General features: G+C 43.2%; 1 protein-coding gene across 1 annotated transcript in view; it reads right to left on the reverse strand.

The window, feature by feature from the left end:
- Window positions 1-12,500, reverse strand: part of hecw1a (HECT, C2 and WW domain containing E3 ubiquitin protein ligase 1a) — a 115,906-nt gene that overhangs the window by 96,751 nt on the left and 6,655 nt on the right. The window contains exons 2-3 of the mRNA XM_077224972.1: window positions 10,539-10,827; window positions 8,639-8,746 (exon numbers count right to left, since the gene is read on the reverse strand). Of these exons, the coding sequence (XP_077081087.1) occupies window positions 8,639-8,746; window positions 10,539-10,827 (397 nt within the window). The remainder of the gene's footprint in view (window positions 1-8,638; window positions 8,747-10,538; window positions 10,828-12,500) is intronic.

Consider the following 12,500-nt stretch of genomic DNA (forward strand, 5'->3'; position numbering starts at 1 on the left):
ATGAAACAGAAACAGGAATGAAAAGAAACACAGGAATGAAACAGAAACACAGGAATGAACAGAAACACAGGAATGAAACAGAAACACGGGAATGAAACAGAAACACAGGAATGAAACAGAAACACAGGAATGAAACAGAAACACAGGAATGAACAGAAAGACAGGAATGAACAGAAACAGGAATGAAACAGAAACACAGGAATGAAACAGAAACACAGGAATGAAAAAGAAACACAGGAATGAAACAGAAACACAGGAATGAATTTGTGTACATCTAGATGGTTGTAGACAGAGTTCAAAGCAAAGTAAATGGCGTCCTCAACACTTCTGTTTTTTCTATATGCAAATTGTAGTGGGTCCACAGACACAGGGATTTGATCTTTGATAAAGTCCAACACCAGCCGCTCAAGTTTTCATCAAGACAGATGTGAGGGCCACTGGCCGATAGTCATTCAGACTCGTCACAGGTGTCTTCTTGGGCACTGGAATTATAAATGATCTTTTAAAGCTAACTGGAACAGTGCACCTCACCAGTGACATGTTGAAAAGATCAGTCAGAACAGGACTAAGTTGCTCGGAGCACAGTTTAAGGACACGAGGAGGAATACCGTCCGGTCCAGGTGCCTTCCTAACCTTCGTCCTGGACAAGATCCTCTGAACGTCCTCCTGAATGATGGTAAAACTCTGCTCATTACAAGCAGGAAAAACAACAGGTTCAACATTTCCAATCTCAAAACGACAATAAAACTCATTCAGTTCGTTTGGCAAGGATGGGTCAACATTAGTGATGGATCCTCCTTTAGGTTTCCAAGAGGTAATAGAATGTAACCCTTGCCACATACGTCGTGGGTCCGCCTCCATAAAATATCCCTCTATCTTAGCTCCATAGGCTCGTTTAGCAGCTTTAATTGACCGCTCCAAAGAATATCTGGACAGCTTATAAGCAGCTGCATTACCAGATTTAAAAGCCGCGGCCCGCTGTTGTACTGTATTTTCTTATTCTCATCACCATTGTACCACGGGTTCTGGTTAGCATACCGTTTTGTTACCTTTTTTGGAACACAACAATCAATGCAGAAATCAATGTACCCAGTCACTGCATCACAATACTCATCCAAATTTTCTGAATGGAACACAGACCAATCAGTAGCATCAAAGCATCCTTGTAGTTTCTCACTTCACTCTCCTTTGTCCAGCACTGGACAATACATGACGAAGGTTTTAATCGTTTACTCCTCTGTATATATGTAGTAAGAAGTAACACAGAGGAGTGATCTGATTTTCCAAAGGCTGGTCTGAGACTAGATTGATAAGCAGATTTTACATTACTGTAACACTGATCCAGAATATGTGCTCCCCTAGTTGGATGTTTAACATGCTGATAGTAGTTGGGAAAAGCAGTTTTAAAATTACTCTTATTAAAATCACCAGCAACTATAACCAGCATTAACATGGGAGTTCTCAAATTTGTGTACAATGTCACTTAAATCCCGCAAGGCAACAGAAATGTCCGCCCACGGATGAATGTAAACACCACACAGGAACATTACCGAAAACTCCCGTGGGAGATAAAAGGGGCGGCATTTCAAAATAAGACATTCCAAATTAACGTTGCAAGTTTTGTTCACGATGACACAATCCGTGCACCAAAGTTCGTTAATTAGAAAACACACACCTCCAACCTTCGATTTCCCGGTACGCTCCTTCACCCTGTCCGAGCGTTGGACAGAGAAACCCAGCGGCTGGGAAGAAGAGTCCGGCACGCCGCTGTGTAGCCACGTCTCTGTCAGACAAAACACGGAGCAGTCCGGGGCCTCGGGTTGGGTCTTAATGCGGCTCAGCAGGTCGTCCGTTTTGTTCGGCAATGACTGGACATTCGCCAGGTAGATGGACGGCAGCGGGATCCTCGACTGGCGGCTGCGCAGCTTCACAAGCAACCCCCCTCGCTTCCCTCGGTGTCTGCGCTTCCGCCGCTGGTAGCCTGTAGCATCCCCGCTCAGGGGCTCAGATGTACGGCGTGTGAGGCGATACCTCCGTCCATGTCCCTTCACTCTGTTCCCGAACCTTCGCGACCCGACTCCTGGCCTCACTTGCCTCGAATGGGGCACGCATCAAAATCAGTACACCTCAGACCAGTATTGACAGATGACAATCCACAAACTTCCTCACGAATCCTCAGAAGTGTCTCACGGCCATAGCTTAAAGTGGCAAGTGCATCAAAAACAAAAACAAATATAAAACAGACAGCACATAGAAGAGCTCTTGCTACGGCGCCCTGCCTCGGCGCCATCTTGGATTTGCCAAGAACAGAAACACAGGAATGAACAGAAACACAGGAATGAACAGAAACACAGGAATGAAACAGAAACACAGGAATGAAACAGAAACACAGGAATGAAACAGAAACACAGGAATGAACAGAAACACAGGAATGAAACAGAAACACAGGAATGAAACAGAAACACAGGAATGAACAGAAACACAGGAATGAATGACATGAAGGTCAAGAGACACAATGATCCAGTGTTTACGAGCTGAGGGGAAAACAGCAGAAAATCTCCTCAAAATCTCAAAATAAATGCAGAAATCAAAAGTTGAGTTTGTGTTGTAATACTAATGACACAAATTACCAATCATTGATAATATATTGATAATAATCATAAATGTTTCTTGAGCATTAAGTCATCATATTATAATGATTTCTAAAGGATCATGTGACACTGAAGACTGGAGTAATGATGCTGAAAATTCAGCTTTGTTCACAGGAATAAATTACATTTTAATATATATTCACATAGAAAACAGCTGTTTTACATTTGAATAATATTTCACTATTTTTACTGTAATCAAATAAATACAACCTTGGTGAGCAGAAGAGGTTTCTTTCAAAACATTAAACATTTTACTGGCCCCAAACGTTTGAATGCTAGTTTACCATAGAACAAGAAAATTATCATGTTTATACTATGGTATTTCACTGGTACTCCAAGATGCTTCAAATAATACCACGGTATAACCATGATACAGACATGGCTTAAAAATCATAATACGATCACCATCCAAACAGTAATGGAAGTAGCATGGAGTTTGTTGAGGAAAAGTGTGTATGAATATCATCCCCGGATCCGTGTAATGAAAGCTGACTTGCTAAAGCCGATGCGAAACTCAACAGAATTACATGACGGGTTTCCCAGGGTGCATTTCAACTCAATCTCATTTCTGAAGGCTCCCTGCTGGTGTGTGTGAGCATGTGTGTGTGTGTGTGTGTGTGTGTGTGTGTGTGTGTGTGTGTGTGTGTGTGTGTGTGGTGTGTGTGTGTGTGTGTGTGTGGCATATGGTAGCTAAACAGATATGATACATCTGTTATGTCATGTACAGTATGATGAACCAGTGGAGTGATGTGCTGTCAGAGGATCTCAGATGTGTATGTGTGTGTGCGAGTGAGTGAGTGAGTGTGTGTGTGTGTGTGTGTGTGTGTGTTTGTGTGTGTGTGTGTGTGTGTGTGTGTGTGTATGTGTGTGTGTGTGAGTGAGTGAGTGTGTGAGTGAGTGAGTGAGTATGTGCGTGCGTGCGTGCGCGAGTGAGTGTGCGTGCGTGTTGGTGTGTGCGTATATGTGTGTGTGTGTGTGTGTGTGTGTCTTATTTAGTTACTACACCTAAAAGTGGTGTTTTCATGACTGTCCCACTTCCCGGTTCTCACACACACCTGGTTGATGCACCTGAATAATGCAGAGCCATTTATTTACAGACTGTTTCCACTTACACACACAGATAATGTAGCTTAAGTGGCGCAATTGTTTTTTTGTGACATTTAAGGCCAATCCTAAAATGTGGTATTGTGGTGGTATTGTATTATATAGAAAAATATCTAGGAAAGATAGCACAAAACATCCCATTTATTTCATAACTGGGTAACACTAAAATAAGGCTTTGTCACAGTGTTGGGTTTGTGTTACCCAGGTGTCCACTAGAGGTCCTCGTTATCACGGTGTCCTTCACTATTGACTTCATTTCCCAGCATTCTGTCTGTCACTGTCACTCATCAGTTCATTGCACTCAGCTGTTCCCCGTCATCATTGTTCCCAGCTGTTCATTGTTAGTCTTGTTAGATGTGTGTGTATATATTCCCTGTCTGTGTTAGTATGTGTACGGAGTCGTTGTATTTTATGTCCCCACACTTCTGAGGTTTGTTTCTGCTCGTTTCTCGTTTTTGTTGTTTTGTTCTTGGATTGCTTTTACGGTGTTTGACCCTTGCCTGGACTGGATTACGTGTACGGATTACCCATTAAACATACTGCATTTGGATCTACTGTTTCCCTGTGTGTGTGTCGTGACAGAACGACTCCGTCAACTCAGATCCAGCGGTATGTTTTTTAACATCTCCTCCCCAGCTACCGAGCGGGAGAGAAGGGAGTTATTTAAGGGGACCCGATTAGTCAAGTTTCGCGGGACCCGTGGAGGTCGCAGTGGAGGAGGTGGTCGAGAGACTGTTCACGTCCCGTCTGCCCAGCGAGAGACTGTTCACGTCACGTCTGCCCAGCGAGAGACTGTTCACGTCCCGTCTGTCCAGCGAGAGACTGTTCACGTCACGTCTGCCCAGCGAGAGACTGTTCACGTCACGTCTGCCCAGCGAGAGACTGTTCACGTCACGTCTGCCCAGCGAGAGACTGTTCACGTCACGTCTGCCCAGCCAGAGACTGTTCACGCCACGTCTGCCCAGCGAGAGACTGTTCACGTCACGTCTGCCCAGCGAGAGACTGTTCACGTCACGTCTGCCCAGCGAGAGACTGTTCACGTCACGTCTGCCCAGCGAGAGACTGTTCACGTCACGTCTGCCCAGCGAGAGACTGTTCACGTCACGTCTGCCCAGCGAGAGACTGAGCACGTCCAGTCTGCCCAGTCAGAGACTGAGCACGTCCAGTCTGCCCAGTCAGAGACAGATCCGGAAATGGCCATTTGTGTGGCCGCCAAGGCACTTACGGACTATCTGGAGCGTCTGGCTCGGATCCTGGACATGCCCGTGTCTGCTGATCCAGAGCCGAAGCCATTGTCTCCTGTTTCAGAGCCGGAGCCAGTGTCTGCTGTTCCAGAGCCGGAGGCAGAGCCAGTGCCTGTTCCAGAGCCGGAGGCAGAGCCAGTGCCTGTTCCAGAGCCGGAGGCAGAGCCAATGCCTGTTCCAGAGCCCGAGGCAGAACCAGTGCCTGTTCTGGAGGCAGAGCCAGTTCCCGTTCCGGAGCCGGAGGCAGAGTCAGTGTCTGTTCCAGAGCCGGAGCCAGTGTCTGCTGTTCCAGAGCCGGAGGCAGAGCCAGTGCCTGTTCCAGAGCCGGAGGCAGAGCCAGTGCCTGTTCCAGAGCTGGAGCCAATGTCTGTTCCAAAGCCAGTGCCTGTTCCAGTGCATGAGCCGGTGTCTGTTCATGAGCCGATGTCTGTTGCTGTTCCTGTGCCATGGTCGCCCTCGACCTGGCCGCCCGAGGGGTCTTCACCGCCCTGGCCGCCCGAGGGGTCTTCACCGCCCTGGCCGCCCGAGGGGTCTTCACCGCCCTGGCCGCCCGAGGGGTCTTCACCGCCCTGGCCGCCCGAGGGGTCTTCACCGCCCTGGCCTCCCGAGGGGTCTTCACCGCCCTGGCCGCCCGAGGGGTCTTCACCGCCCTGGCCTCCCGAGGGGTCTTCACCGCCCTGGCCGCCCGATGGACTGTCTGCTTCGCCCTGGCCGCCCGATGGACTGTCTGCTTCGCCCTGGCCGCCCGATGGACTGTCTGCTTCGCCCTGGCCGCTCGATGGACTGTCTGCTTCGCCCTGGCCGCCCGATGGACTGTCTGCTTCGCCCTGGCCGCCCGATGGACTGTCTGCTTCGCCCTGGCCGCCCGATGGACTGTCTGCTTCGCCCTGGCCGCCCGATGGACTGTCTGCTTCGCCCTGGCCGCCCGATGGACTGTCTGCTTCACCCTGGCCGCCCGATGGACTGTCTGCTTCGCCCTGGCCCCCGGCTATACCATCACCCCCTGTTTCTGTTCCCTTTCATGGACCTGGCCCCCCATCCCTCCCCCTGATCCTCCACCATTCCACCTCCCTCCTGAACTCTTGTGTTGTGTGTTTTGTCTTGGAGCGTCTGGTAGCCGCTCCGTAGAGGGGGGGTTATGTCACAGTGTTGGGTTTGTGTTCCCCAGGTGTCCACTAGAGGTCCTCGTTATCACGGTGTCCTTCACTATTGACTTCATTTCCCAGCATTCTGTCTGTCACTGTCACTCATCAGTTCATTGCACTCAGCTGTTCCACGTCATCATTGTTCCCAGCTGTTCATTGTTAGTCTTGTTAGATGTGTGTGTATATATTCCCTGTCTGTGTTAGTATGTGTACGGAGTCGTTGTATTTTATGTCCCCACACTTCTGAGGTTTGTTTCTGCTCGTTTCTCGTTTTTGTTGTTTTGTTCTTGGATTGCTTTTACGGTGTTTGACCCTTGCCTGGACTGGATTACGTGTACGGATTACCCATTAAACATACTGCATTTGGATCTACTGTTTCCCTGTGTGTGTGTCGTGACAGGCTTTTGTAATACTTTTGTAATATTTAATAGATCTAAACCATAAATTAAGAGGAAGAAAAACATCAGCAAAGCCCCAGGAAGAGAAATGGACACCCCAATAATTGTGTTAATTATTTTTGAACATGCATAACAGTCATTATTTTATGCATATAACAACGCATTATTTTTCCACCTCTATTTTAGATTATTATTTGTGATAAAAGCTTCAAATAAACCACCAGCTACAAACGAACTGTTCATTTCTTTGGGCTTCATTCATAAAACACAAGCATATCAAAATCTGTGTGAATGTTTATATGTAAATACGTACGTATAACTAGTTAATTAATGTTTCTCATCCACCAGAGATGAATTAAGTTGGATTTATCATGCTGCAATTTCTGAATTCAGCAAGTGTATGATGTATTATGTAACTATTATTGATTTATATAATAATTGGATCACACTTTATATTAAGAGTCTTTAGCTACTATGTACTTACATTAAACTATATAATTGGGTTACACTTTATTTTAAGCTGTCAGTGTTACAGTGTAATTATATATTTAAGTACTGAGTAATATTAATAAACTACATGTACTTACTATAGGGTTAGGGTAGGATTAGGATTTGGTTGAGGGTTAGTTGCATGTAATTATGCATAATTTACTGTTATTACTATGTAACTAATTCTTGAAAACTTGAAGAGTCTGTTGGTTTATTTGTATAGGTTCTATAGTATTTACAGTCATTACGTTCCTCTGTATATTGCGTGAATGACGGGTGGTTGGGCAGATATTGTGTTTTGTGGTAGGTGGTATGCCATACGGAACCGTTGCCACTGAAACTGCATATTAACGCACCAGTGGGGCTCGACAGCCTTAGTCAAACGGGTTGGCGCGTATGGTTGTGTTGCGGAGAGATTGTGAGATTGTGGTTAGGTCTCAGCAGCAAGAGGGAAGTAGAGGTCAGTAAGCTGGGCTGAGTTGAGTGGGGGACGGAGGGGGGTGACTCTGGGACGCCAGAGACACTGTCGAGCCCTCTTGAGGTGTCGTGGGCTAGTCGACGAAACACTGAGGACGGAAGGTGCCTACTTGAAGACCCTAGAGATGTTCCCTACTCTGCTCAATCCAGACGGTTGTCATGGGGGGACCGCACTGTGGTTGCAGCCGTTGTGTGTGCTGACGCGTGTTAACACCAGACAGAAGGAGATTTACATCACCATATGGAAAGAAGCGTAAATGGATGGAGAAGCATAGGTTACTGTAAAGCTACGTCTTAGTTGGTGCTTATCTTGGCGAAAGCCGAGTACAAATCAGCATGAAGTTTTAACATCTACTCTCGTGTAATGGAAATCATAACAATAACATTGTAAAATAAATTGTTACCAATAATTGCCAGGCACAATGTGCTTATTGTGTTGATGTTTTAATGCAGAACACTTGTGCTGCTATTGGTTTAAGGGTGGGTTAAGGTATTAATAATAAAAGTACAATGTACAAACATGTACATGTATAAGTGAATATATACATACGTGCATTGTATAGAATTATTAATTTAATGTTTTTACATAGTAGTTAAAGACACTTAATAAAAACTGTGACCAATAATTGTGTCTTTCACCGCATTCATACATCATATTAACACTAGATTGATCAGACGGTTCAAATCTACAGCTTTAGATGCACAGTATTTCGCGATCTGGTTTCATGGCACAGCATGAGGAGACAGAGGCTTCAGGAAACTGATATGAAGTTATTGCATATGGCGAGGAACTTCAAAAGCTGAAAATCTGAATCCGGTTGGTTTGGAGATATAGAAAGAGATGCATGGAAGCAGATTTATATAATCACGCTGGAACAGCATGTGTGAGTCGAGGTGATCACACATTCTCAGATCAAAGCGGGAGACTTTCTGAAATATCTGAAATACGGTGAGTTCTGAAGCGGTTTTAATCCTGAAGATGATCAAGTCCATCTTGCATCTGTGGCTGGACTGTAGATTGCATTTATTTGATACTTGTTTGACAGAGAAATAAGTGTGCTCTAAACCCTGAGGCATTAATGAAAGACGGAGACACACAGTCAGAACGAGACGGGACGAGGAATATTTACCCTCCATGAAGTACAAGCTGGCGTCGATCCTCCACACGATCTGGCCTTTGTGCGAGCCGCTCACTCCACGACTCTTGTAGTCCAGAAAGTTTTCTGACAGAACCTCATCTATAATAGAAGAAAAGAAAGAAAAGCTGGTCAGTAACAGTGAAAGGCAGCTTGTTCTGCTATTATCTGTGTATCCGTTCAGACGTTTAAAGGAGATATACAGTCAAACCAAAATTTATTCAGACACCTTCAACATTTCTCACATTATCACAGTTTATTCGCTAGACAATGGTAATAACATATGACAAGAACTGATATTTCACTGGTTTTGTCCGTCCTTCTGTTAGACTCTCACACATGAATTATGTTGAATATCTGTCAGCTGTTAAATTTAACTACACAATTAGATAATACCAGTTTAACTCAACCAGTTACCAAGCAATGCTTCATGTTGTTCAGTCTGTGGTGTAAAAAGGTGCATTAGTTATTAAAGAAAAAAACACTTCAGCAAAACATGATCAGCTCAAGTGTCCGAATCATTTTTGCTCCCAAATTTTTATCAATTTTATTTTTTAGTCCGCTGTATGAAGAATTTTTGGGGATAATATGTCACAGTTTACTTTATTTTGCCCTCCTCTCTTACAGAAAGGAACTTTAGTGTCCTGCACACATTAGTATAAAAAAATTGTATTTGGTGTCTGCATTTTTGGTTTGACTGTATCATGAAAATCTAACTTTTCCTGTGTTTAAGTGCTATAATCGGGTCTGGTGCTTCTACCAACCCAGAACATGTGAAAAGTGAAACCCAGTAACTTTGCTTTGTAAGCCTTTCTCTGCAAGGAACCGTGGCCACTTGTGTAAAGGTTAGACATGATGATGAGATGATCAATGTAACTCCACAACAACTACATAAATGTCTCCACTAACATTCAGAAACTATTCCTGAGTCTCTCCGTACGGCTGCACTCGCTACCGGTTATTCTGGGATTCTGGATGAGTGAGATTGGCCTGTCTTGTTATTGCTGGAGTTTCTGAAGCTCGTGTAAAGACTCCGCCCTCTTCTGAACTGAACAGCTCATTTGCATTTAAAGGGACACACAAAAAATGGCATGTTTTTGCTCACACTCAAAAAGGGGCAAATTTGACAAGCTATAATAAATGATCTCTGGGGTATTTTGAGCTGAAATTTCAGACACATTCTGGGGACACCATAGATGTATATTACATTTTGTGAAAAGGGGCATAATATGTCAAATAAAATGTTTTCACACTGATAGCAAAAAATATATATTTGAGAAGTATTTTGTGAGAGATTTTTTTTCTCAGAAATAATTTAAAAAAATTTAAATTTATATTTTTTTATGTTCTATGAGAAAATACTTTCTCTCAAAACTTTTTTTAGTCTCAAATATAATTTTCTGCTATTGGTATGAAAACTTTATCTCTCAAATATTATTTTTTCTCTCATGAAATGCTTTTTTGCTATCAGTGTGATAACTTTTTCTCTCAAACTTTTTTTTTTCTTTCTCAGATCATTAATTTTCTCGCATGTAATAAAGACACATTTCTAGCTCCATACATCTAACGGTGAAATAATGTAACGTAGCTTCTGTTGCTGTTCACGGTCAGGGACTATTTTTTTCCAGCGGAACGAAGGCTTTTAGTGATTTTACTTCATGAAAGTTGCAGCAATACATATTTTTTGACTTTAATATTTGTTTTGTGTGGTAGCCGTTTTATAAAAGCTATAAAGTACTCGAGGCTAGTGCATTATGGTGAATAAGCGGTGCCTAACAACACCCTTCAGACTCATTCACCACACAGCCTCGAGTACTTTATTGCTTACATAACGTTTCACAATGTTGGCTGCTGATAAAGCCATATAGGTTGACTGTTAATGAAGTATTCTCACCGATAAGGTACATGCCGATCCAGTCTCCGGCGTCCACCTCCTCGGTGACGTCCCAGCTGATGACGATGTCCTCTGATTGGCCGAGGCAGAAGAGGGAGGAGCTGACTGTCAGGGTGGACCGGGTCTGCAGGGACACCAGATCCGTGTCACTGGTGGATCGGGGCAGAGCCAGCGCTTCAGCGTGAGCCGAGCCGAGCCGAGACACATCCTTACAGCGGCGCCGGGCCTGAGAGCTCCTCGACGGAGAGGCCATCGACGCCAGGCCCACAAACCGGCTCTGGTACAGGTTCTGCAGAACATCACAGCATACAACTGGAGCTGACTGGCTGGATTCATTAGTTATCACTGCTCTTCATGGGGAAAGTTGAATTGATCTTAAATTAAAATATATGGAAGCTTGTTTCCGACACGGAATAGAAAATAAAAAAGGTAATTGTGACCTTTTTTTTTAATTCAGGGTATTTTCTCAGAATTTTGAGATGTAAACTTACAATTGTCTGAATTGTTTATAGAAATTGAAAATAGTTTTTTTTTAATTATCTGATTTTTATACAGTGGCAGAAACAAGCTTCCATAAAAAATTACATTTTATTTATTCGCTATTGCAGAAAAAACATGGCGAGCTGGAGCATGGAGAAATTGTTTGTTTGTTTGTTTAGACAGCTTTATAAATCTATCTCTCCATTTTAAGATATATGTTAATCAATTTTTGAATATAACAGAAGTGTATTTTGGAAAACTGGAAATAAACTTTTGGATCAAACAATTTCAGGCCTAAACCAATTCTGAAATTATTTTTTTTTCTAAAATCTAAAATCTCATCTTGTAAATATCAATGAATTTTAATCTGAGGAATTAAGAACTCTACAGAAGGTGGAGTCACGTTACATTTTTGGTGAATTTTTGAGGGCAAAAATTTATAGTGTATTATTTCTGGTGTAGCTGAAGTATGATAGCCTGGGAAAACCCAGACGAACTTCCGTCAAATTAAGATTTGCTCTGCAAGTTAGTCTGGCGAAGAGCCCATTCAAGCTCATTTCTAATCTTTCCAAATCGAGGCACCAATCACAAACGTTGAGGCGGGCTTTACAAGATTACGATCGATCTGATTGGTTTAAGGTCTATCCAATTGCGCCCAGAGGCATTTGAGTGACGTCCGTTGGCGACGCCCCTTTGGAAGTGAGCTGTGAATGAACCTTCTCCAGACCCTAACTCCGTTACGGCTGAGAAGCGTCTGCTTTTAACCAGGCTAGATGTATGAAGCAATCAACGAAACTCCTGATCTGCAGTCATATGATATCTTTGTGTGAGAAACTGACTGAAATTTACGTTTTTATGTGCTAGAAAATTTCCCTCCGCTCTGGTGCTCAAATCCCTTTACTGTCTGAATATGCACACAGTTTGTCACATTGCAATAGGATGCAAGACAAACCGTGATGTTTGGCATGAGATGTTTTGACGCACTATATTTGAATATATATGAATATACTGTATGTTTCAGAGCTGCAGCAGAGATTACCAATGATTACTGTAAGATTTCAGTTGGTTTCTCATACAGAGGCATTGCACTCATATGGTGCTTTGTGTTGTTTTGGAGCTTAAATGTAAACTTAAGAGTGTATACTGTAAAAATTGGTAACTTGTAATTCTTTCAGAGGTTTTTGTTTTTACTTGATTTAACCCATAAAAGTGAGTTTTATTGGTATAAATTAATGAATTTAAGTTAATATTTTTGACTTGAATATGACCAGTTAATTCTCAACTTAAAAAGATAAAGAGCTACTAAGAGTAAATCAACTTCTCTAATATTATCATATAGTAACTTGGTGAAATTTGGCTCTTTAAAACTGAACTGCATGAATACTCCGGTCAATGTCCTGTATCCAATAGTGTCCCATCCAACATAAGTGTCTTTTTCAAAACAACATTTGCATTGTTTGTGGACATATAGAGATGTGTGAG

This window comes from Siphateles boraxobius, unplaced genomic scaffold (genome assembly GCF_051911475.1).
Source record: "Siphateles boraxobius isolate OS27281-9 unplaced genomic scaffold, OSU_SipBor_1 97, whole genome shotgun sequence".
Classification (NCBI taxonomy): domain Eukaryota; kingdom Metazoa; phylum Chordata; class Actinopteri; order Cypriniformes; family Leuciscidae; genus Siphateles; species Siphateles boraxobius.